Here is a 20,388-nt window from a genome sequence, read left to right on the forward strand (position 1 = left end):
TTCTCTGGGCACCAAGGCTGTGCAGGGCACTAGCCACTGCAGAATCACTAGCCACATGTCCTCAGACAGTACCGGTACAGATAGTTTCTCCCAGTCCTCCTCTCCAGTCCCAGATGGGATGTCCATAAATTGGCTTACTATCTGACAAGGGTAAATGTTCTATGTATCTGCCTAGAAATAGGAAAATAAGACGTGCAGCGCAAAGTTTAGGCCTAGAATACCGCGCAGAGATTGTAATTGCATGCGCACAGCCTCTTGCAGACCTCTGCGTGCTGCTACAAAGGCAGAATGTAGAGAGAGCTCGAAGTAGGCAGGCAGGACGGCAGGCAGGCAGGAAGGCAGGAAGGCAGTTACGTATCTGTATAGGAAGGTAGCACGTAAGATTGTAGTAACAGCGTTCTAACAGTATCTTAACAGCGTCCTAACATGCTGTTAACAGAGTAAGTTGTATTAATATTATATTAGCCTGCAACAGATAGCTGCTTACGCATTTTAGAACAAGGATATTACAGCAAAAATCTAATGTTACAAGCGTTAGGCCTCCCTCTCCAAGTTACTATAGAGCGTCTTACGGGTACTGTAACAGGCTAAAATCTCAGGATTACGTGATCGTCTAAAGAACGCAAACCTCTAAAAAACTACGTAAACTACTGTACTCCCTCTCGCCAACACTGCTACCCCCTCTTGCGCATGCCAGTGATATCCTATAGACACTCGTCCTCCCCAAACGCTCTCAAAAAGAATTCGGCATTTGTCGATGCTTCACTATGGCTAGAGACCCCTTTCCTCAAGATAGCAGCAGGAATTGCCTACGACAGGCTCTTTTGTCAAGGGATGGAAGAGACTCCATCTCGCTCACTAAGCTGGAGAAGGGCGATCGCTGGTGAAGTCGCTGGGATAAGTAGAGCCTTATTGATTCGTTCAATGGCCTAAAGATTACTAAAACGAGCCCCTGGGAGAGATGGGATCTAGATTGACATGTCGAATAGGCGACCCTGGTAAGTAGTGTCCCCACGGCACATTGAAAAGCCTCGACGAGGCATGCCTGAGAATATCAATGTATCTAACGGAGTTGCTTCAACGGTGCAGGAGCGCGCTCATGACCATGCCCTGAAAGAGCTGGTCCCAGAGTGCGTTTCTAAGAGGTGACGATGTTATTAGAGTGGAGTAAACGCGCTGTAAGTCTCCATTCTTCTCTTCACGTAACTGAGCTGTCATGCGGATTCTTTTGATGTGTACCCAATGCAGGTACGAAGCAAACACTGAGGGACCATGTCACTCACCGCTCAAATAAACTATCCTTTTCCCCTTCCGTACTTGGATGAGGTCGTTGAGAGATTTCTCTGGAATTCATGCGAAGGCGAGAGATGCGAACTTGATAGAGCTCATGGCTCCTTTCGCATCCTACCGCCATAGAGACTGATAGATAGGACGGTATCAGAGAGATTAGTTTTAAATATTTCGAAGTGAGTGAGCTTCCTGTTTTGGAGTTGGGCAAGTTAGGTACCATGGTCCTGGGTTCGCTCTTAGTTGCGTGGAAAAGGGGAGTACAATGTCCCAGGGTGGTTAGATCATAGAGACGCAAGTCCGCCTCTATCAACAGGAATAAAAATAGTGCAAAGTTGTGACGGTTTCAACGGTTTGTATAGGTTGCTCAAGCGCTCGTCAGTGAGATCCATGGATGCACTGATGTCCAATGCATTCAGCGACAGCCGAAGTATAGCCCGTGATGTGATGGAAATAATTTCGAGAAAGTCGATAGATTGTAAGAATCATGGAACAAAAGACCAGTTAAGCATCAGCCTATATTGTGAGATTGCATGCACGGCGTTGGCTGCGTGCTATCTATATTCATGTGTGGAAGAGGCTCGATGAAGTTTTCACAAAGAACTCCGTCACATAATTAGGCACTCGGCACCACAGATTTGGAAACTTCCGTATTAACATCGACTCAAAGAAATATACATTCCTCATTGGCGTTCTCCTAGGCCACGATGTCCGTAGTGCCTCATAGCGTGGGAAAACTCCCAGTACCTTGCCTAGGCTAAAGTTTAGATCTAGCCCGTACTCACACAAGATTCCAGACGTGAAAGATGACCCAAACTCCATCGTAAACCACAAGCACTCAAAAGTCTTTGCTTCCTCCATGACACACTTCTAGGTCGTAATTACTCTAACTTTGGAATTGCATCTGCAGTGATACCGTGTAAACCAATCGTCAAAATCAAAACGAATAATTCGTCCTGAAACCTATCAAACTATTCTTCAACGTGCCCTTATGAGGATTCGTCCTCGTCTCAACGCAGATGCACCTTAAATATGCTAGCTAGACACTGAGACCTCCAATCCCTTCCATCTCACCAAAAGCCTCTGATAGAATAAGGGTACTTTACCATCCCTCAACACTGATTCCCGAACCCTTTATTAACCCTCAGCCCTCTCCTACCCTGGGGTACGAATCCTCAATCCCCGCCTATCTCCCGCCCCCATACCCCCCAGCTTGTTCCCCCGCAAATCCTCCCCGTCCCTAGCGTCCAACTATAATCATGCCTCGGCTCCTCGGCACCCCAACTACCCCAGCCCGCCCCATAGATCAACCCCCGCATCATCCACCTCTCCAACACCCCTGGTGAATAGAATTGAGAGACGTACGCGGGTGTTTAAGGTTCGGATTTGTGTGGATCCGAGAGGCGATGATGGCTGGGGTAGGAAGACGGTGCGTATCTATGTAGTGAATAGAGGAAGCGTCGAGAGTTTAGATTTAACTGCAAAAGGGCTTTCACTTCGTCTGCTTATAGTACGTACCTTGTTGTTTGCTGTACAGGGGACCATAGGATTAGCAGTAAGCTTACATTTCTTGACGGCCCGGTGAGATGTACTAGATCCGCGGACACTGGCAATGATATATAGCCGGGCGTAAAAGCACACACAGCTTCCCCACACAAGGTAACAAGCTCACGACTCAGGTACTCAGATATAGACCTGGACCCTACCGCACATCTCCGCCGTCCTCTCCTCTCCTCTCCTCCCCTCCCTCTCCCAACTCCTCACCCATACCACCCTCCCCCACAAACCCGCAACCATGCCCATCCAATCCCGCTGGCAAATCCCCATCCCCCGCGTCTCCCTCCCAACCTTCCTCTTCGGCTCCCCGACCGCCCCCCTCTCCGACAAACCCGCCTTCATCTCCACGCGCAACCCAGAAACCCACAACCTCTCCCTCCGCGACTACCGCCTCTATGCCCAACGCCTCGCGTCGGGCCTCCTCCGCTCCGGCCTCGAGCCAGGCGACCGCGTCCTCCTCTTCTCGGGCAACACGCTCTTCTTCCCCGTCATGGTGCTCGGCGTCATCATGGCGGGCGGCATCTTCACGGGCGCGAATCCCACGTACGTGGTCCGCGAACTGGCGTACCAATTACGCGATTCCGGGGCGAGGTATCTAGTCTGTGCGGAGGGGAGCCTGGACACGGGGCTCGCGGCGGCGAAGGAGGCGGGACTGGGCGCTGATCGGATTTTCATCTTCGACGACGGGGCCGCGACGTTTGAGGGGAGGAGGGTGGAGAGGGAGACGCCTGAGGGGAAGATCCGGCATTGGACGGCGCTGCTGGATTCGCCGGAGGAGGGGAGGGCGTATTCGTGGCTGGAGCTCAGCACCGACGAGGAGTTGGATAGGGTGGTTGCGCTGAACTATTCCTCGGGGACGACGGGCGTGGCCAAGGGCGTCATGATCACGCATAAGAATTACGTGGCCAATTGCTCGCAGGTGATTCATTTGAATTCGCAGCATCCGGAGTACGAGGAGAAGGTCAAGAGGGCGAAGTACCTGTGCTTCCTGCCCATGTACCACGCCATGGCGCAGACGATCTTCTGCGTCAATGCGCCCAAGTCGGGATTTCCGGTGTACATTATGCCCAAGTTCGATTTCCTGGAGATGTTGGAGGCGGCGCAGAGGTTCCGGATTACGGATTTGACGCTCGTGCCGCCGGTTGTTGTGGCCATGGCGAAGCATCCCGCGACCCGGAAGTTCGATCTGAGCTCTGTGGAGACCATTGGTTCGGGGGCTGCTCCTTTGGGCCGAGAGGCTTGCGAGCAGTTGGAGGCATTGTGGCCCAAGGGCCGGATCAATGTGAAGCAAGGGTGGGGGATGACCGAATTGACTTGCGCGGCGACGACATTCCATCCTGCGAAGAAGTCCGAGAGCTTCTCTGTTGGAGAACTCCTTGCCAACTGCGAGGCCAAAATTGTGGCTGATGATGAGGGCAAGGTTGAGGTTGCTCAGGGAGAGAGGGGAGAGGTCTGGGTTCGCGCTCCCAATGTCATGAAGGGGTACTGGAACAAGCCGGAGGCTACGAGGGAGACGCTGACGGAGGACGGATGGCTGCGGACTGGCGATGTGGCGTATGTGGACAAGGAGGGCCACTTCTTCATTGTGGATCGCAAGAAGGAGTTGATCAAGGTCAAGGGTCTTCAAGTCGCTCCGGCTGAGCTGGAGGCGTTGCTCCTCGATCATCCAGATGTCCAGGATGCCGCCGTCATCGGTGTGACCATGTAAGAGTGCTCCCACGTCTGCGTATGATGGATGCTGACTTGCGAAGCAACGGAGAAGAGCTCCCACGTGCATACATAGTGCCACAGAGCCAGGAGAGGGCTACGCCGGAGGTAGCTGAAAAGATCAAGAACTGGCTCGCTGAGCGTGTTTCCAGGGCGAAGCGACTGGAAGGCGGAGTCCACTTCATTGATGCCATTCCCAAGAACCCGGTATGTGGAATTCAATCTTTCCCGTGCCGAAAACAAAACTAACCACGGTCATAGTCTGGCAAAATCATGAGGAGAGCTTTGAGGGACAGAGCCGCGGCGGAGCAGACCAAGGCGAAGCTCTAATCTTCTGCGAGATATCAACTAGACCTCGTGTCAGCATAGTCATAGTTGTAGATAAATACCAACTGTATATATCTTTCGAATAGCCCAATGCATGATTGTGTGATTTTTGCATTTCCACTTGTGCTTCGAAATCCCTATTTAAACCGCAGGTTTGCCGACAAGCGTCACCGGTCTTGAGAGGCCATGACGGAATTCCAGGCTCCAATCGCTCTGCACCAGAAAGTCGTGTTGTTGCTGCTGATATATACATGCAGCCGCTTGATCTTCTTCGATATCGTCCTTCCACCTTGAAATGAAACCTCTCAATTGCTCCTTGCTCCGCCCTTCGCTGCCCTCAACTCCTCCATCTTTGCCATCCGCTGCTTGAACTCTTCGTACTGGCACTTCTCGTATGAATGTCGCTCGTTCTGTGACCTATTAATGCGCCGCTCATCTTCAATTGTTGAATCCGGATCCCACCTCGCACTTCCACGGCAGATAGAACTCCTCAAAGCGACACCGGTTCAAAGGGATCAGAAGATGTGCGCAGGAATCCCGATACGGTAGCGGGAGCTTCGCAGCGCTCATCTCAGCGCGGGTAGCCTCTGCATCAGGCCATCAGTATGAGTTTTGCTGCACGGACAAGCCAATTGGGAAGAGAAGCGTGTCCGACTGACTCTTGGGCTCCTGCTGCTCGTGGGAGGCAAGGCCAACGGCCTCCTTAATAGACTCGGTGATAGTCATTGCGGCGGCCCTGCTGTGACTCTTTCGGTTGCGCTGTGCAAAGCTGGCGGAGGACGAGGGCGGAGGTGGGAAGTTGGGCTGGGTGAAGCTTGCTGAGGCATGTCGTCGGCGCGGGCAGGGCAAGGGCCGCCGAAAGGGCTTGGCACCCCGGCTCGCACGCAGACGCGTCGCGGTGTCATTCCCCCCATTATCGCCAGACTGGGACGCACTCATTGTACTATCAACCCTCGAACTGCGAGCGCGCCGCTGGATACCTTTTAGACGTCCGTACGATGCCCCCGGCACCAGATGGCAGAATCTACTCGGCGACGTACAGTAATGTGAGACAAGCGCTCCCTTTAACCCCAGCCTGAAAGAACCAGCTCTCGCAGTTTGCAAATCGCATGTGCTATAGCTACAATGGGGATTTTTTGACGTCGCAGGCTTACATAGAGAACAGGTCCCCGTCTACGAGTTCAATGTCGGCGGAAACCATGTAATGCGCCGCCGCGCCGACGACTGGATCAACGCAACGCATATTCTCAAAGTCGCTGATTTCGATAAACCCGCACGCACCCGCATTCTCGAGCGCGAAGTCCAGAAGGGCATTCACGAGAAGGTTCAGGGCGGGTACGGAAAATACCAGGGAACATGGGTGCCGCTTCATGAGGGCCGCATGCTCGCCGAGCGCAACGGCGTGCTGGACAAGCTGGCTCCCATACTCGACTTCATACCCGGAGATCGCAGCCCACCACCCGCTCCGAAGCACGCAACCGCTGCATCCAGCCGACCCAAACCTGCGCGAGCTGCTGCCGCGCCTGCGAGGAGGACTACCAATGGTAAGAAGAGCTTCCCCAAGGATTCAGCGGACCTACTGCCTTGCTCCTTCCCTTCCTACTTAACAAGCTTGATTGCTGACGCAACGCAGCCTTCATGGCCAACTCGCAGTCACAAGTCAGCGAAGACCACTACGACGACTCTCAGCGGCACTCGCAGCTCTACCGGGATGGCACGCCCGACAACGAGACGGTCATATCAGAGTCGATGTTGGGTGACCAGGACATGATGGACGCCTCGCAGTACTCGACAGGCAGCCGCAAACGCAAGCGGGGCTCCGACCACATGTCTCTGCAGGATCAGCAGCATCAGATCTGGGCGGATGCCCTGCTCGACTACTTTGTTCTCCTAGACTCAAAAAGCAGTTTCGTCGCTCCGCCCGAGCCGCCGCCCAACGTCAACCTCGATCGAGCTATCGATGAAAAGGGACATTCCGCGATGCATTGGGCAGCTGCCATGGGTGATGTGGAAGTGGTGAAGGAGTTGATCAGGAGGGGTGCGCGGACCGACTGCGTCTCCAACAACCTGGAGACGCCTCTGATGCGCGCAGTCATGTTCACGAACAACTACGATAAGCAGACCATGCCGAGCATGGTTAAGATTCTGCAATCTACCGTGGTACGGACCGACTGGTTCGGCAGTACCGTCTTCCATCACATCGCAGCAACGACGAGCAGCTCTAACAAGTTGGTGTGTGCGAGGTACTATCTGGACTGCATCATCAACAAGCTTTTAGAGACATGGAAGTCGGATGAGGTGGTCAGGCTGTTGGACATGCAGGACAAGAACGGCGACACGGCGCTGCACATTGCGGCCCGCAACGGAGCCAGGAAATGCGTGCGGGCGTTGTTGGGTCGCAGCGTCAACACGAACATTGTCAACAACAAGGGGGAGACGGCCGATGATCTGCTTCGCATGATGAACACGCACCGGCGGACGGGGGCGCTACATCGCCAGGCATCGTCGTCGCCATTTGCGCCGCCTCCTGAGCGCATCAATGGACATGGCTTGTTCGAGAACGGAGCCGGACCACTTGCACCGCTGCCCTTCTCCGCACTTAGGACGCAGGAACCCACTCAATACCGGTCGCAGACAGCATCGCTCCTGATGAACAAAGTAGCGCCGAAATTGCTGGAGAAGTGCGAAGAGCTAGCGATGGCATACGAAGCAGAGCTGCAAGAGAAGGAAGCGGAGTCGCTAGACGCGGAGCGTGTTGTCAAGAGGCGGGAAGCCGAACTTGCGGCGATACGGAAACAGACGGCGGAGCTGCTGGAAGCGAGTAATGGGATGCACATGGATTTGAATGACGACGAGGTGGATAGGGCACAAGAGAAGGAGCTGAGAGCGCTCGTGGAGGAAGCGGAATCTCTGTTGGAGATTGAACAGAAGGTCGAACTACGGAGATTATGTACAGCGACGCCACAACACCACCCGTCGTCCTCGTCATCGGTAGACCTGGCGGAGAAGATGCGGTTAAGCCTACTGTTGCACAAGGCGCAGATGGAACGCAGAGAGCTGGTGAGGGAGGTTGTGGCCAACCTGTCTGTGGCGGGCATGAGCGAGAAGCAAGGCGTGTACAAGAGCCTCATCTCCAAGGCAATAGGGGAGAAAGAAGAAGACGTCGAAGCCATGCTGCCCGAGATTTTGAGGGAACTGGAAGAGGCGGAAACGCAGGAGCGCGCCGAAGGGTTGGAGGGCAGCCCGTGATGATATTTTTGATACCCGGCTTTCTCAGTCCTTTTCTATTCTTGTTTTCGAAAGTCAACGTTTCTTGCTTGCGTATGAGTTATACGAGTCTTCCAAGGGTATTATGAGTATCTATCATGGCTGCGCATTCACGTGTAAACGTATTTCTTACCTAGTTATCTACATGTACTGTACTTGTCAAGAGGGGGGAATGGTGGCCGAGGAGTGGTCACATGTCGGATTTGTCTATGTGCACCGTCACGAGTGTTATTAGTGCATGAGAGGGGTCAGATGGTCGTGGAGCAGTGGATCGTCCAAATCATCCTCTCCACCATTTCTGCCATCTTTTCCAGGTTCCTTCCAACTACTTGCAGCATCACGGACAATGTCGCCATCGCGGTCGCATACCACAATGATGACTTGGCGACCGGCATGTCGAAGGCGGGACCTTGATTGGCGCCCTGGCGTGGGAGTCTCGGAACCATGCAGGGCTGAGACCCTTGACGTGCTTTTTGGAGACTCCACACTCCACGCTGCGACGCCCAACACTCCTCATTTGTAACCTTTTACTTGGAAACCCTCCCCCCACTCATAAATAAGCCACAGTACGACGAGTAAGAGGCACACGGTCGACGTGTCCCTCAATCGCAGTGTTATATGCCGTCTGGGCACCCACATCATCGCGAGGACATTCTACTCAGGAACCACTCGAGACAGGCTCATTCGGAGGGACACCATCACCCTGGAGATAGCGGTACTACGGACAAGCTAGGTCGGAGAACTTCGCCGGTGCACGTAAATCCCACCGTCGTATCCCGCGATTCCTCGCCCTTCACTGCGATCCCCCGTCCGCGAAAGCCCGGCGGAGACCTCGACTTCGACGACTGGGATGCAAACGACACAGACACCATGCCGTCGGACCTGAGGCCAGAGTACGGAGCCGCTGGAGGAGGTCGCGTGCATTCTCCCCTACTGGGAGCGCGCAAGGCAGACGAAGCCGGGTCGCCGCGAGCCCCCCTGAGTAGACGCTCCACGTTCCATGAACGGGATCCCGAATCGCAGGCCAAATATGAGACTCGGAAGAGATATACCTATGCGGGGATATTCCTGGTGCTGAGCCTGGTGAGCTTTGTCGTGCAGACGGAGACGGCCGTGTATATTCAGCACGAGTTGAAGTGGGAGAAGCCGTATTGCATGCTGTGAGTACACAATCGCACGTCCCAGATGACGATATATGCGTCTTTGGGCTTCCCTCGCTCACCCCGAGCAGATACATGACCCACGGCAGCTGGATCGTCCTCTGGCCGACCCAACTCCTCCTCCTCCGCATCCAGAAATGGGACCAACCCTGGGCCACCTTCTGGCGCCGCCACGTCCAACTCCTCCGCCAAACCGCTTTGATGGTGCAGCACCGCACGCTGCACCCGTCTCCCCGCCAATCCCAAGTCTCTCCCGTCCCCTACATGCTCAAAATGACCGCCTTTGTTACCTGCGCCCTCACCGTCGCAGGCGGCAGCTGGTACGTCGCCGTCAACATGACGACCGCCAGCGACTTGACCGCCATCTACAACTGCTCCGCCTTCTTCGCCTACGCATTCAGCATCCCCCTGCTGCACGAGAAAGTCCGCTTCTCCAAAGTCGTCGCCGTAGCCGTCGCCATCGTCGGCGTCTTCGTCGTGGCCTACGGCGACAAGACCCCGCAGAAGCAGGGCGGCATCTCCGGCGGCGGGGGTGGCGGAGCGTCGCACGACGACAACAGCAGCGCCCAGCATGACGGCAAGATGCGCGCCTTGGGGAACATGGTCATCGGCATTGGCAGCGTGCTGTACGGGTTCTACGAAGTGTTGTATAAGCGGCTGGCGTGTCCGCCGGATGGATGTAGTCCGGGCAGGGGAATGGTGTTTGCGAATACGTTTGGGAGTCTGATCGGGGCGTTCACGCTGGGCGTGCTTTGGATCCCGTTGCCCGTGCTGCATTATCTTGGGTGGGAGGAGTTTGCGCTGCCGAGAGGGGAGCAGGCGTGGATGATGGCGGTTAGCGTTTTGGCGAATGCGAGTAAGTTTTGGTTTATATTCAGCTTTTTAGCGAGGTGTTGTTGTGCGAGTAGAACTGACGGTGGAATAGCCTTCTCCGGATCTTTCCTTATCCTCATTTCCCTCACTTCGCCGGTGCTCTCTTCGGTGGCCGCGCTTTTGACCATCTTCATCGTCGCGCTCGTGGACCAGCTCCTGCCTCCTCCGCTGAACTCGCCGCTCACGCCCGCGGCCATTGTAGGCGGTTTGCTGATCATTGGCGCGTTCATCCTGCTTAGCTGGGCTACGTACAAGGAGATGGACGAGGAGCGGCGGAAGGAATTGGAGGAGGACGAGAGCGACATTGACGATTGATCGTTCTGAAACTTTTGATATCAACTGCATCAGACAAACAGCAACATGGAGAGGTTGGATGGCAAGGCCCTTGGTTTACGGTATCTTTCGCATTTACACCTTTCCACATTTTTGGAGGCCGGCACGGCTGCTGCTGGAGCTGCTGGGGGCCACTGGAGGGCGCTGGTTCCCCCGTTGCGTTTCCGTTTTGCTTTGAGGGATATATAAGGCGTTTGGAACGGTGCCATATACGGCTTCTTAGACACGACGGGGCAGATATTTGGGCATTGTTATGGGCGTTGGATACAGGAATGCTTTTCCCCCCTTTTTCCAGCATCGTATCAACGGGCGCGGCTCGCTTCGTAGGGCAATGTAGTTGAGTGTTGAAGTGGAAATATCATTAGAGCGCACCCGCATTCCTCTATCAAAAATCTGGCTCTTGCTCGCTGTGTTCCTGCGACTCAGTTGTAGCGTATCGACATTAGTTCTGTTTCCCCCATGCTTTGCGAGGCGAGGCCGTTTTGCTGACGATTGATTTATATCGTATGTACAAGGCATGGCCTGCGGTATCCATGCTAGTTTACGTCACGCCATTCACCTTCCCTCTCACTCTCACTTCTCAGTGGGCCGTGCAACCGGCCCACGGCAACCGGCCCACGATCCGAGAACATAAAATATCCCTCCTACCTTCAATCAACTACTACAATCACGATTTCTCACTATATAATCCGCAATTATTACAACAATTATCGTCCTGACTACCAGGATAGCGAGAAAAGGTCTATCAGCCTCCACAAAGGTTAATGAGTCACGCAGTATTTGCACCGATTCGGCTGCTCGACCTTTTTTGTTTGTCTCGTGGGGGGCGGGGGTTCGAGTTTTAGTGTGGGCTGTGATTTATTGATTTTTTGACCATAGTTATATCTACTGGAAGATACGCGTCTAGGGAATTTACTGTGTAAAAGCGGCATTGAGCGGGGGGTATAGCCCCGGCCGCTATGTAAGTACTATACAACTTATTACAGTATGCAGGCCACTTGAGCGTGATCGATCGATTATCGATGTACAGGGGAGGGAAGGGTGCATGAGATATCGCGTTTTATTTCCATGTACGCCAGTGCCATTGAGATTTGACGCCGGACGAAGGATCAGATTGTTTTTCTGCCGAGGTTCCGGATTTTGGGCCCCGGGTTGGGATGGAGACGGAGATGAGGGTGGTATAGATTATAGAGAGGAGGTGGTGAGGGTGAAGACGAGGGTGCACTGGTGAAGAGGTGAAAGTCATGGCGAAGGTGAAGCGGAGGGACGGGCCGTTGGCCGTTGGTGGGGCGAGCAGGGGGGGGTGACAGGGGTACGTTTGCTAGCGCGGCTGGCGCGGGGTGACGACATTTTGCTTTCCTCCATACTACCACCACGGAACAATCTCGACGACTACGATACCACGGCCGAGTGCAGCAATTACCTCCTGCCATTCCACATACGCCATGTCTGACATGAGCGCCGCGATTCCCAAACTTCTCCCCCGCAGACGCCCACCCCCTCAGCGACCCGCACCCGACTCCGTCCCTCCACCGCCAACACCACCCCTACCTCCCCTACCAGACCTCTCCAAACACACGTACATCCATCCCACGCGGCGCATCCTCAGCAAGCAAGACCACGACCTCTTCCTCTCGAGCCCGACCTCCACCCTCGTCCAAGCCTGGATCTTCACCCTCTCCGACTCGGTCCGCAACCGCGCCATCGGCACCATACAAGACTCAGACCTGCACCCCACGATCCGCAAAATCCTCCGCCTCCTGCAAGAAGTCGAACAAATCCTACACGCCAACCCACCCGAAGACACGGGCTCGCGCTTCGGTAACCCCATCTTCCGCACCTTCCTCGACGCCGTCGTCTCCTCCCTCCCCGGCTGGCACCGCGAATTCGGCCTGGACGATGACGCCCAAATCGACGAGATTTCCACGTACCTGGCGCACGCGTTCGGCAACCGCAGCCGCATCGACTACGGCTCCGGCCACGAACTCAACTTCTTGCTCTGGCTGCTGTGCCTGAACCGCATCGCGCTGCTGCCCGATGACACGTTCCCCGCCATCGGGCTCGTCGTACTACCGGCCTACCTGCGCCTCATGCGCAAGATCCAATCGGCGTACTACCTCGAGCCCGCAGGCTCGCACGGCGTCTGGGGCCTTGACGACTACCAATTCCTCCCCTTTTTATTCGGCGCCGCGCAGCTCGTCGGACATGCCTACATCACGCCCAAATCGATACACAACCAACTCGTGCTCGAGGAGGAGGGCCACAAGTATCTGTATCTGGATCAGGTGGCGTTTGTGAACCGCGTCAAGAACGTCGAAGGGTTGAGGTGGCATAGTCCCATGTTGGATGATATCTCGGCGGCGAAGTCTTGGGGTAAGATTGAGGCCGGGATGAGGAAGATGTTTGTGAAGGAGGTGCTGGGCAAGGTGCCGGTTATGCAGCATTTTTTGTTTGGGAGTTTGGTTCCGGCGGTTGAGGGGATGAGTGTGGAGGGGGAGGGGGAGGATGGTGAGGCCGGGCAGGGAGGAGAGGCGACTGGGAAGGTGGAGGTGTTTGATGATGAGATGGGGAAGAGACATGTGCATAATAGTGTTGGATGGGGCGATTGCTGCGGGATTCGGGTTCCTGCGGCTGTGGGCGCGGAGGGGGAGGAGAGGAAGAGGGGGGGGGGGGGTGGGTTGAGGAGGGTGCCCTTTGATTAGGGGTTGAGTTGCGGAGGGATGAACGGGGCTTTGAGTTCTTGGGAAATAGAGGGTTGCATATTTGTGGTGTTTGAGGGGTTGTTGCTCTTTGGGTGGTCTTGCATGGGACGGTGCCGGCGTTGGTTGGTTGAGATCGATATGGATTCAATATCTTGAGGGTCCCGCTTTCTGTTTTCTGCGGAATGTGCATGTTGGATCCATCGCTGGGCAAGACCATAGACAGATCTGTTTCCAAGCAAGTACTTGCATAACATTCATCTCCCATGTCTGGATATCATTCCCCCTCCTTCACACCCTATGGTAGCACATCCCCCCAACTCAATCTACTTCGCAGCAATCTCCTTCTCAATCTCCGCCCTCAGACTCTCAGGTTTCGTCGTACTAGCCCATCGCCCCTTGACCTTGCCGTCGCGCCCGATGAGAAACTTCTCAAAGTTCCATTTCACGCGCTTCAAGCCTAGCAGGCCCGGTTTCTCGGATTTGAGGAATTCGTAGAGCGGGGCGGCGTGTGGGCCGTTGACCTGGAGAAAGGAAAACAGAAAAGGTTAGTACTCATCGGTGCTGAAAAGGGAGGGGGAGGGGGGTTGGTGATATAGGGGGAAGAGGGAGAAGAGGGGGGAGAGAAGAGGGAGGAGGAGAAGGGCGGAAACGTACATCGATTTTCCCAAGCACGGGGAAGGTGACGCCGTAATTGACCTGGCAGAAGGTCTGGATCTCGTCGTTGGAGCCCGGGTCCTGGTTGCCGAATTGGTTGCAGGGGAAGGCGAGGATTTCGAAGTCTGTAGGGTGTTTGGATTTCAGGTCCTAGATCCGTTAGGTATGTCTTTTATGTACCCTTTTTGTGTGGAAAGAGGTGTATGTGTGTTTGGCGTTTTGGACCGGGACGGGGAAGGGACAGCGGAGGAAGGGAGACGGATAGGGGAGCGGGAGCGTACTTTATACAGCTTCTCGAGCCCCTCGAATTGCGGCGTGAAGCCGCATTTGGACGCCGTGTTGACGACGAGGATGACCTTGCCTTTGAGGTTGGCGAGGGGGAAGTCGGTTCCTTTTTCTGTGCGCGGGGTGTTAGCTTGGTTCTACGTCTCTCGCGGTCGCTCTCTGTCTCCCTGTCGCTGTCGCCTTCTCACTATCTAGCGCCACGCAACCCAATGCCGACGAAGACAAAGGACAAAAGGAGAAAGGAGACTCACTATCCTTGACATTGAAATCGAAGAAGCTCGTCGCGGACGCCATACTGCTGTCGCTGCTGCTGCTGCTATTGCTGCTATTGCCACTACTACTATATCCTCTCGTCCCTGCGCTCTCTCCCAAGAATCCGAATCGTAATCGGAACCCTAATCGTCCTCGCAAGATATACACGTCGTCGCAGTGGTCGTTGTACGTCCTTCGAAGCCGTGAGATGTTGATGTAGCTGCTACAAGCACTGATGCTGCTGAAACTCCTCCGGACAGGTAACCAAGGTTCTATCGATAAGACACGCGGGGCTCCACCAAGAACGAAAAAAAACGGTCGCAGCGGCGCCAGCTTTATGATGACCGAACTCGCGTGCCCAAGTACAAGTAGTCGCGGATTTTGAGGCTGTGCAAAACATACACGAGTTGTTGTGTCCGGCGGCAACTCGGTTCATCATCAGATCAGAGGTTGCTGACGTACGACGGGTTGTGGCATGTGAAAGCGGCGTCAGCATTTGGAATGCTTTGGGCCCTCGGAAACGGTCTATCCCGGGGTTGGTGTGCGTTACGAGGTTCGCACACAGGTCCGTCCATGACGTATGCGGAGCAATGGTTACACAGCATTTGGAATTGTGCGACCTCGAAGATCTGAGAGCTAATTCTGGCGGGTATTCCCGTGTAAAAACATCGAGAGATTTTTATCTTACTAGCCATTCATTGAGCGCAGGTGGAAGGATTGCGATGGCAACTTGAAAAACACACACGTAAAAGAATCACTTTCGAAGACAATCATGTTTATTTTTTTTCCTTTTGTTTTTTTGTTAAACGCTACGAAACCAACGCCATCAATCCCAACTCCCCTTATGACAATTTAGCGACAATCAAAGCACTGCAAATCAATCTGTCATCCCCTATTCATGTAACTCTTGCCTCTCACTCGAGTCGTACCTCGACGCTTCACTGACCTCGTCGCGGCCTCACGACTTGCTACGACAATCGCACAGGGCGGTAATCCTCGGAGGAAGTCCGATCCTGGTAATGGATGCTCCATGGGCGTGTACAGGCACGTATCCTCCAGGCGGTACGTTGACCTCCAGGCCCGAGATCGGGTGCAAGGCTTCCAGGCGGAACAGAAAGAAAAGTAGCATGCACAACGTCATGCATATCCAGAAGAGTAGTTGTTCCAATGGATCCAGGCGTAGCGCAGGCACTCACTCTGAATCCCTCGGCATCCCTCTCTCAGCCTCCAAACGTCTTCTTGAACTCGGCCGAGATCTCGTGCAGACCGACAACCTCCTTGGTGAGTTGGATGTCGCCATCCAGGTCGTTTGGCCCTCCTAACTCGGCCAAGATGTTGATGATGTTCTGTTTCTTGGCCAGGAACGCTTCCTGCAACTGCCCGCGTCGTTGCTGGAGCTGCTGTTGGAGGGTAGGCTTCGTCACCTTCTGGCGCTTCTCTGCACCCTCTTCTGCTGTGGACTTTCGCTTCCGGCCGGCGCTCTTGCGTGGCGCTGCGGTCTGGCCCAGTGGAGCGGGCACCGGTGCCTCTGCACCAGGGCCGCTATAGTCGTGCACACGTTTCATGTGGTCGAACAGATTGTATCGCCGGGGGAATCCGTTCCCAGGTATGGACCGGTCACAGTCCGCGAAGCGGCAGAGGTGCGGTCTCGAACCGTGCCCGTGCATGCCATGAGCCTCGCGTTCATGGCGAAGGAGGCAGGCCGTCGAGGAGAATTGGACACCAATGCACATCTTTTGCTTGCAGCGGAACGGCTTGAGATGCGAGTCCACATACTTGCTACATGGAATTAGCAAAGAGTGATGTGGTAAGAGCAGTCCTACTTACTCGTAATTGCACTTCAGTGGTGTAGGCTTGTGGGTGCAGCCTGGCTTCCCTTCATTCGGGCAATGGTACTTCCCGTCCTTGTGCGGCTGTGCCTGATATAACGGGTGGCTTCGGGCGATCTTTCCCTGCTCTTCTTCCAGGTTCTTCACGGCCGCTGCGTCCGAAGGGGATAGGAGCTCGTCTTCGTCACCAATAGACTGAGCCGTCAGAGAAGTGGATGCAGTCTCCTCCTTCTCGGCACTGTTTATGATTAGCACATTGGCTCCAATCTCTGCTCCCGAGGTAAGTAGCTTACTTCGCATCTAGCGCACTGAGAGCATGGGCGCTGATGGCACTGGTTGGCGACATGGCAAGGCTTCCGAAGCCGGCGTCATTTGCGGACTGCCTCCGCATCACATGCTCTTCGGATATGTACGACGATGATTTCCGGGCCGCGGCAGGACGGGTGGATGTATCAAGTCTCGGTCTGCTGATACTACCTCTCTGGAACTGCGGAGGAGTATTGAATATAGACTCGGAGAGGTCATGATTGGAATACAGCGCTGCATCGATACTGATCGGCGACTTGTTGAACGAATTGAAGCCTAATGGCGAAGTCAGGCTCTGTGAGTCCGAGGTCCCCCAGGGAAAGGTCATATCAATATTAGTCGAGGGAATAAATCGAGGTACGCTAGTAGCTGTGTAATGGGAGTAATCCTGCGCCGTGGTGTAGTTAGCATAGGCAAACGGGTTATCCCCTGTTTCCATGTCTCCAGCGGCTGAAGGCGGTTGTACATGGGCCATCTCGGAGTGCTGATCCGCAAAAGCTCCGAAGTTGTCGGAGCTGAGCGTAGGGGAGTACACGTCACTTCCTGGGAATTGGCTGTTCATGCGGCTCCTGTTGTCCTGTGGTGCGAGGCTTTGGTATCCTTCGGGCAACTGGGCTCCACTTCGGCTGGCGCCTGATTGACTCTGATATGCGCTGTCCATGCTGTAAACAGAAGCAGTCTCATGCTTCTGCTCAAAAGCATCCGCGCCGTTCATCTCCGGAACTGGGGAAGCACAAAAGAGATCCAATCCGGCAAAGGCGGCTCCTGACACGTCCTCACTCCACTTGGCAATGTTCACGGCCTGGTTGGAAGGAAACAAGGGAAAATCCGGCAAAGGTGCGTCGAAACAAGATTCGCTGAGAGCAGGGGTTAGTGTCCAAACAGAGTAGCTACAATGAACGAAAAATGATCTGAAGATGACTGTAACAAATGAAAAGCGCCAAGTTAGTATCCACCATAGGCGGTCCTCGCGGGCTCTGTCCACTATTCTATGTCAGCAAAAGCATTGTACATTGCGAAGGGTTACGCACCAACAATGACTGAGGTTGACAAGACGCGTTCCCCGAGTTGGGATCAGTCCGAGGACGCACCATGTGACGGAGTCCGGTGCATACGGCACTCCCATGCCGTAGTTTATAGGGTAGCAGTTCCCAATCCCCTCCGACGATTCGACGAAAGTTAGTCTACGATCAAGGGGGTTGGAAATGGAGTATAATCAACTCCGAGAACGTACTTGTGCAGCTATTGCACCTTTGGCGTCGGTCCATTCGGTTTCACGGTGCTCCTGGACGGCTATTCCTGATAACATCCGGCTGTTGATCCAAGGCTCATTCCCCGGGCGGCTGCCCTTCCGGATTCCAAGCGGCAAGGAGAAACTAAGGAAGCAAAAACAGGTATCCTGTGCCATAGTAGGTTGTCATCCAGATGGGGAAACCGCACAACGAAATTTATTGTGCGATTCTGGGGTGACACTACAAACGCTCTGGTTGACTAGACGAACACGGCGACTTGTGGGGAGCCGCAACAGGAGGTGCAGGTCTTGTCAACGGGGGCTTTGAAGACCGACAACAACCCACAGCACAATGACAGTATGCGGGAATGCTGCCGATTCGCCGACCTCGCCATCTCGCTCTAATGTTGCCTAGGCGTGGTAGGGCCGTCATACTGATCCTGGAAACACAGGGGACCTGGGGCATAATCCACGGACATGGCAGATCTGGGACAATGCAAAAGGAACCTTAGGTCTCCGGCAAAAACTGAGGAGTCCGGGGGAACAGGTCCGCGGGCTGGCATATGGGGATCCATGCGCTGAGGGTTGCTGTAAGGCGCAGAAAAGGAAAGAGGGATATTGAAATCGACAGCAAGGAAAACATATCTTCGCGTAAACAACAAAAGCTTCAAACAGAATATGCAAGAAACAGAGAAATAGGACCGGTGGGCAATAAGTACCTGGTTAGGCCTTCGTCTGGGCTCCGAACTGACATCCTGAGCAAGGGCTCGTGTTGAGTCTACAGAACTGGCGAAGTTTTATGTTGAGATTCGCACCGAATGTTCTGAGCGGTGATTCTGGTGATGTGGATTGTCCAGGTGCGAGGTGCGAGGACTCGAGGAGAAAGGAGGGAGGGAGACAGAGGGGAGGCGGTCAAAACCAAAAAACACGAGTGCCCAACCGGTCAGGGTACCAATGAGCCAAAGGGGTATAGCGGGAGCAGTGACAACTCATCCAGTGGGTGGGGCCATGTTGCTGATGACGGTCGCTTTCCAAGGCACATTGGCTGCGACGCAGCGAAGGGGACAGCCACGTTCTTATGGTGCCGCTTTGTCGGCCGGAAAGCTTTCGCATCACCAACCTCTCAACCAGCAGCCGTCCGGATGGTTGGACGCCATCTGCGCCGTGATATGCACGGCCGTCGCCGGAGCACAAGCTCCAGTCTTGGAAGCGGGATCTTTGGTGAGAAAAGCGCATCCGTGCGGTGTTGCACTGCGTCTCTCCCAGAAAGCACATCGGCCGCAAACCACCAGGTGCTCTCCCGCGAAGGGATCCGGCTCGATAACGCCGCCGGCGTTGCAGGACTGTTCACCACTTTCATCAGCGGCCGCCGACCCTGGTGCGCGATATTCTCGCTGCTTTCTCGTGCCGTGCCAGGGGGGTCGCGAGCAGGCCTGTGGTGAGCGGTCGCTAAATTGTTCCAGAAGGAAATGCGTCACGGCGAATTATTAAACGCTGCCTCTCCCACACCAGCAACCTGTGAGGGATTGATTGCAAGTGCCTTGGTCGGTGGAAAAGACGGTTCCTCTTCCCTTCAGCCGTTTGGAGCGTCCTGGCACGCCTTGCTTTCTTCCACCCAGCCGCGTTGAGATTGAGCCGCGGGTGATGCAATTGATTCGTGCATCGGCGTTGAAGGAAAGCTTTGTATTGACATAGGTAATGGCATAATGTAGCGGCCGCCGCAGGCGCATATCACAGTAACACTGCTGCGGTACCAATCCGAGCCTTAGCATGCTGTTGTACGCCATGACATGGGCGGCTATTCTCTGGACGACCACAATACTGTACAACCGACTGAGGGAAACAGGAACACTTCGGCGCCCTTATACGACAGTGGCACTTGCCTCAACCCATTGACGGATGCCACGAGATCCTGGGGGCGCATGAGAGTGCAAATGTGCGACTCTGCTGGCAAACCATGGTGCCGTTTCCAAACAGTGCAATCTACTCCTGCTGTTAGACCTTTCTTCTTGGGCAAAACGTTTACGGGATTTGACGGAATTTGTCGAATCAGATAGGGGCGAAAGATGATGGTATTTGTTTCCCCAGCGGCCCGAAGGCCATCGGTTGAACTATGCTTTTGTTTGTGGAATCATCATGGAATAAGGTGATATGAAAGGAACATTCAAGAAAACGATGCCTCCACGTACCTAGAAAATGCGCCTGGCTGGGTCGACGACGGTCATATACACAGCTAGACCTCCATGCGCCGAACCAACAGCCAGGTATCAGGGCGCGATAAGTGTTTGGACCGTATGGCAGGCCAGCAAACGACGAGGTGTTGAGGGGAAAGGGGGTCTCAGGATCGCAAACCTTTTCATGCCAAGGACGTTAGGAAATCTCGAGGCTCAAAATTAAATGCAGAAAGCATGTTCGAAATCTGCCGGCGATACGGAATAATCATCCTTTCAAGGGACGCGAGCGATCGCCAACCCCTGGCTCATCAGCTTGCATCGCAGAGGCTCGGAGCCTCATAAGCGCAGCCTGCCCTGTCACCGATTCTTCGTCACAGGAGCTTTCGGGTGATATCGACCTTGTGGAAAAAGAACGAAGTCTGCATCTTCTGAGAAGCATGACTC

The 20,388-nt window shown here is 54.5% G+C and overlaps 8 protein-coding genes across 8 annotated transcripts; 5 read left to right on the forward strand and 3 right to left on the reverse strand.

Moving 5' to 3' along the window:
• Window positions 1-3,045: 3,045 nt before the first annotated feature.
• On the forward strand, window positions 3,046-5,379 carry EI97DRAFT_217394 (4-coumarate-CoA ligase-like protein). Its single transcript, XM_033793839.1, has 3 exons — window positions 3,046-4,548; window positions 4,596-4,758; window positions 4,813-5,379. Exons 1-3 carry the CDS (start codon window positions 3,083-3,085, stop codon window positions 4,879-4,881), a joined length of 1,698 nt encoding a protein of 565 aa, XP_033656265.1. The 5' UTR covers window positions 3,046-3,082; the 3' UTR covers window positions 4,882-5,379.
• EI97DRAFT_448575 (putative NADH-ubiquinone oxidoreductase B18 subunit) lies at window positions 5,184-5,604 on the reverse strand (the record flags this gene model as incomplete). Its single annotated transcript, XM_033800169.1, has 3 exons — window positions 5,184-5,288; window positions 5,341-5,465; window positions 5,538-5,604. The coding sequence occupies 3 exons, from the start codon at window positions 5,602-5,604 to the stop codon at window positions 5,184-5,186; spliced, it is 297 nt and encodes a 98-aa protein (XP_033656266.1).
• A 43-nt stretch (window positions 5,605-5,647) lies between these two features.
• Window positions 5,648-8,415, forward strand: EI97DRAFT_413506 (apses-domain-containing protein). The gene is made up of 3 exons (XM_033796799.1): window positions 5,648-5,924; window positions 6,044-6,422; window positions 6,512-8,415. Exons 1-3 carry the CDS (start codon window positions 5,877-5,879, stop codon window positions 8,125-8,127), a joined length of 2,043 nt encoding a protein of 680 aa, XP_033656267.1. The 5' UTR covers window positions 5,648-5,876; the 3' UTR covers window positions 8,128-8,415.
• Window positions 8,416-9,015: 600 nt separating this feature from the next.
• On the forward strand, window positions 9,016-10,493 carry EI97DRAFT_448577 (uncharacterized protein; the record flags this gene model as incomplete). Its single annotated transcript, XM_033800170.1, has 3 exons — window positions 9,016-9,305; window positions 9,377-10,161; window positions 10,231-10,493. 3 exons carry the CDS (start codon window positions 9,016-9,018, stop codon window positions 10,491-10,493), a joined length of 1,338 nt encoding a protein of 445 aa, XP_033656268.1.
• Window positions 10,494-11,881: 1,388 nt separating this feature from the next.
• On the forward strand, window positions 11,882-13,538 carry EI97DRAFT_217462 (Phosphotyrosyl phosphatase activator). Its single transcript, XM_033793840.1, has 2 exons — window positions 11,882-12,968; window positions 13,249-13,538. The coding sequence occupies exons 1-2, from the start codon at window positions 11,957-11,959 to the stop codon at window positions 13,260-13,262; spliced, it is 1,026 nt and encodes a 341-aa protein (XP_033656269.1). The 5' UTR covers window positions 11,882-11,956; the 3' UTR covers window positions 13,263-13,538.
• Window positions 13,284-14,743, reverse strand: EI97DRAFT_430979 (glutathion peroxidase protein). Its single transcript, XM_033797822.1, has 4 exons — window positions 14,404-14,743; window positions 14,149-14,264; window positions 13,868-14,017; window positions 13,284-13,734 (listed from the first exon to the last, which is right to left on the reverse strand). The coding sequence occupies exons 1-4, from the start codon at window positions 14,444-14,446 to the stop codon at window positions 13,537-13,539; spliced, it is 507 nt and encodes a 168-aa protein (XP_033656270.1). The 5' UTR covers window positions 14,447-14,743; the 3' UTR covers window positions 13,284-13,536.
• Window positions 14,744-15,381: 638 nt separating this feature from the next.
• On the reverse strand, window positions 15,382-18,059 carry EI97DRAFT_217765 (uncharacterized protein). Its single transcript, XM_033793843.1, has 5 exons — window positions 17,774-18,059; window positions 17,575-17,698; window positions 16,527-17,523; window positions 16,232-16,471; window positions 15,382-16,183 (listed from the first exon to the last, which is right to left on the reverse strand). The coding sequence occupies exons 1-5, from the start codon at window positions 17,945-17,947 to the stop codon at window positions 15,625-15,627; spliced, it is 2,094 nt and encodes a 697-aa protein (XP_033656271.1). The 5' UTR covers window positions 17,948-18,059; the 3' UTR covers window positions 15,382-15,624.
• Window positions 18,060-18,280: 221 nt separating this feature from the next.
• EI97DRAFT_217491 (uncharacterized protein) lies at window positions 18,281-19,386 on the forward strand. Its single transcript, XM_033793841.1, has one exon. The coding sequence runs from the start codon at window positions 18,613-18,615 to the stop codon at window positions 19,210-19,212; it is 600 nt and encodes a 199-aa protein (XP_033656272.1). The 5' UTR covers window positions 18,281-18,612; the 3' UTR covers window positions 19,213-19,386.
• Window positions 19,387-20,388: the final 1,002 nt, after the last annotated feature.

Source organism: Westerdykella ornata, assembly GCF_010094085.1.
Source record: "Westerdykella ornata strain CBS 379.55 unplaced genomic scaffold EI97scaffold_4, whole genome shotgun sequence".
Taxonomy (NCBI): Eukaryota; Fungi; Ascomycota; class Dothideomycetes; order Pleosporales; family Sporormiaceae; genus Westerdykella; species Westerdykella ornata.

Coding starts and splice junctions, on each gene's coding strand:
- EI97DRAFT_217394 (XM_033793839.1), top strand. CDS start 3,083: ATGCCCATCCAATCCCGCTGGCAAATCCCCATCCCCCGCGTCTCCCTC. Junction 4,549..4,595: donor GCCGTCATCGGTGTGACCAT/GTAAGAGTGCTC, acceptor TGACTTGCGAAG/CAACGGAGAAGAGCTCCCAC. Junction 4,759..4,812: donor ATGCCATTCCCAAGAACCCG/GTATGTGGAATT, acceptor CCACGGTCATAG/TCTGGCAAAATCATGAGGAG.
- EI97DRAFT_413506 (XM_033796799.1), top strand. CDS start 5,877: ATGCCCCCGGCACCAGATGGCAGAATCTACTCGGCGACGTACAGTAAT. Junction 5,925..6,043: donor ACTCGGCGACGTACAGTAAT/GTGAGACAAGCG, acceptor CATAGAGAACAG/GTCCCCGTCTACGAGTTCAA. Junction 6,423..6,511: donor TGCGAGGAGGACTACCAATG/GTAAGAAGAGCT, acceptor GACGCAACGCAG/CCTTCATGGCCAACTCGCAG.
- EI97DRAFT_217462 (XM_033793840.1), top strand. CDS start 11,957: ATGTCTGACATGAGCGCCGCGATTCCCAAACTTCTCCCCCGCAGACGC.
- EI97DRAFT_430979 (XM_033797822.1), bottom strand. CDS start 14,446: ATGGCGTCCGCGACGAGCTTCTTCGATTTCAATGTCAAGGATA. Junction 14,265..14,403: donor CGATTTCAATGTCAAGGATA/GTGAGTCTCCTT, acceptor CCCCGCGCACAG/AAAAAGGAACCGACTTCCCC. Junction 14,018..14,148: donor GGCTCGAGAAGCTGTATAAA/GTACGCTCCCGC, acceptor TAACGGATCTAG/GACCTGAAATCCAAACACCC.
- EI97DRAFT_217765 (XM_033793843.1), bottom strand. CDS start 17,947: ATGGCACAGGATACCTGTTTTTGCTTCCTTAGTTTCTCCTTGCCGCTT. Junction 16,472..16,526: donor CTCAGTGCGCTAGATGCGAA/GTAAGCTACTTA, acceptor AATCATAAACAG/TGCCGAGAAGGAGGAGACTG. Junction 16,184..16,231: donor CCACTGAAGTGCAATTACGA/GTAAGTAGGACT, acceptor AATTCCATGTAG/CAAGTATGTGGACTCGCATC.
- EI97DRAFT_217491 (XM_033793841.1), top strand. CDS start 18,613: ATGTGGATTGTCCAGGTGCGAGGTGCGAGGACTCGAGGAGAAAGGAGG.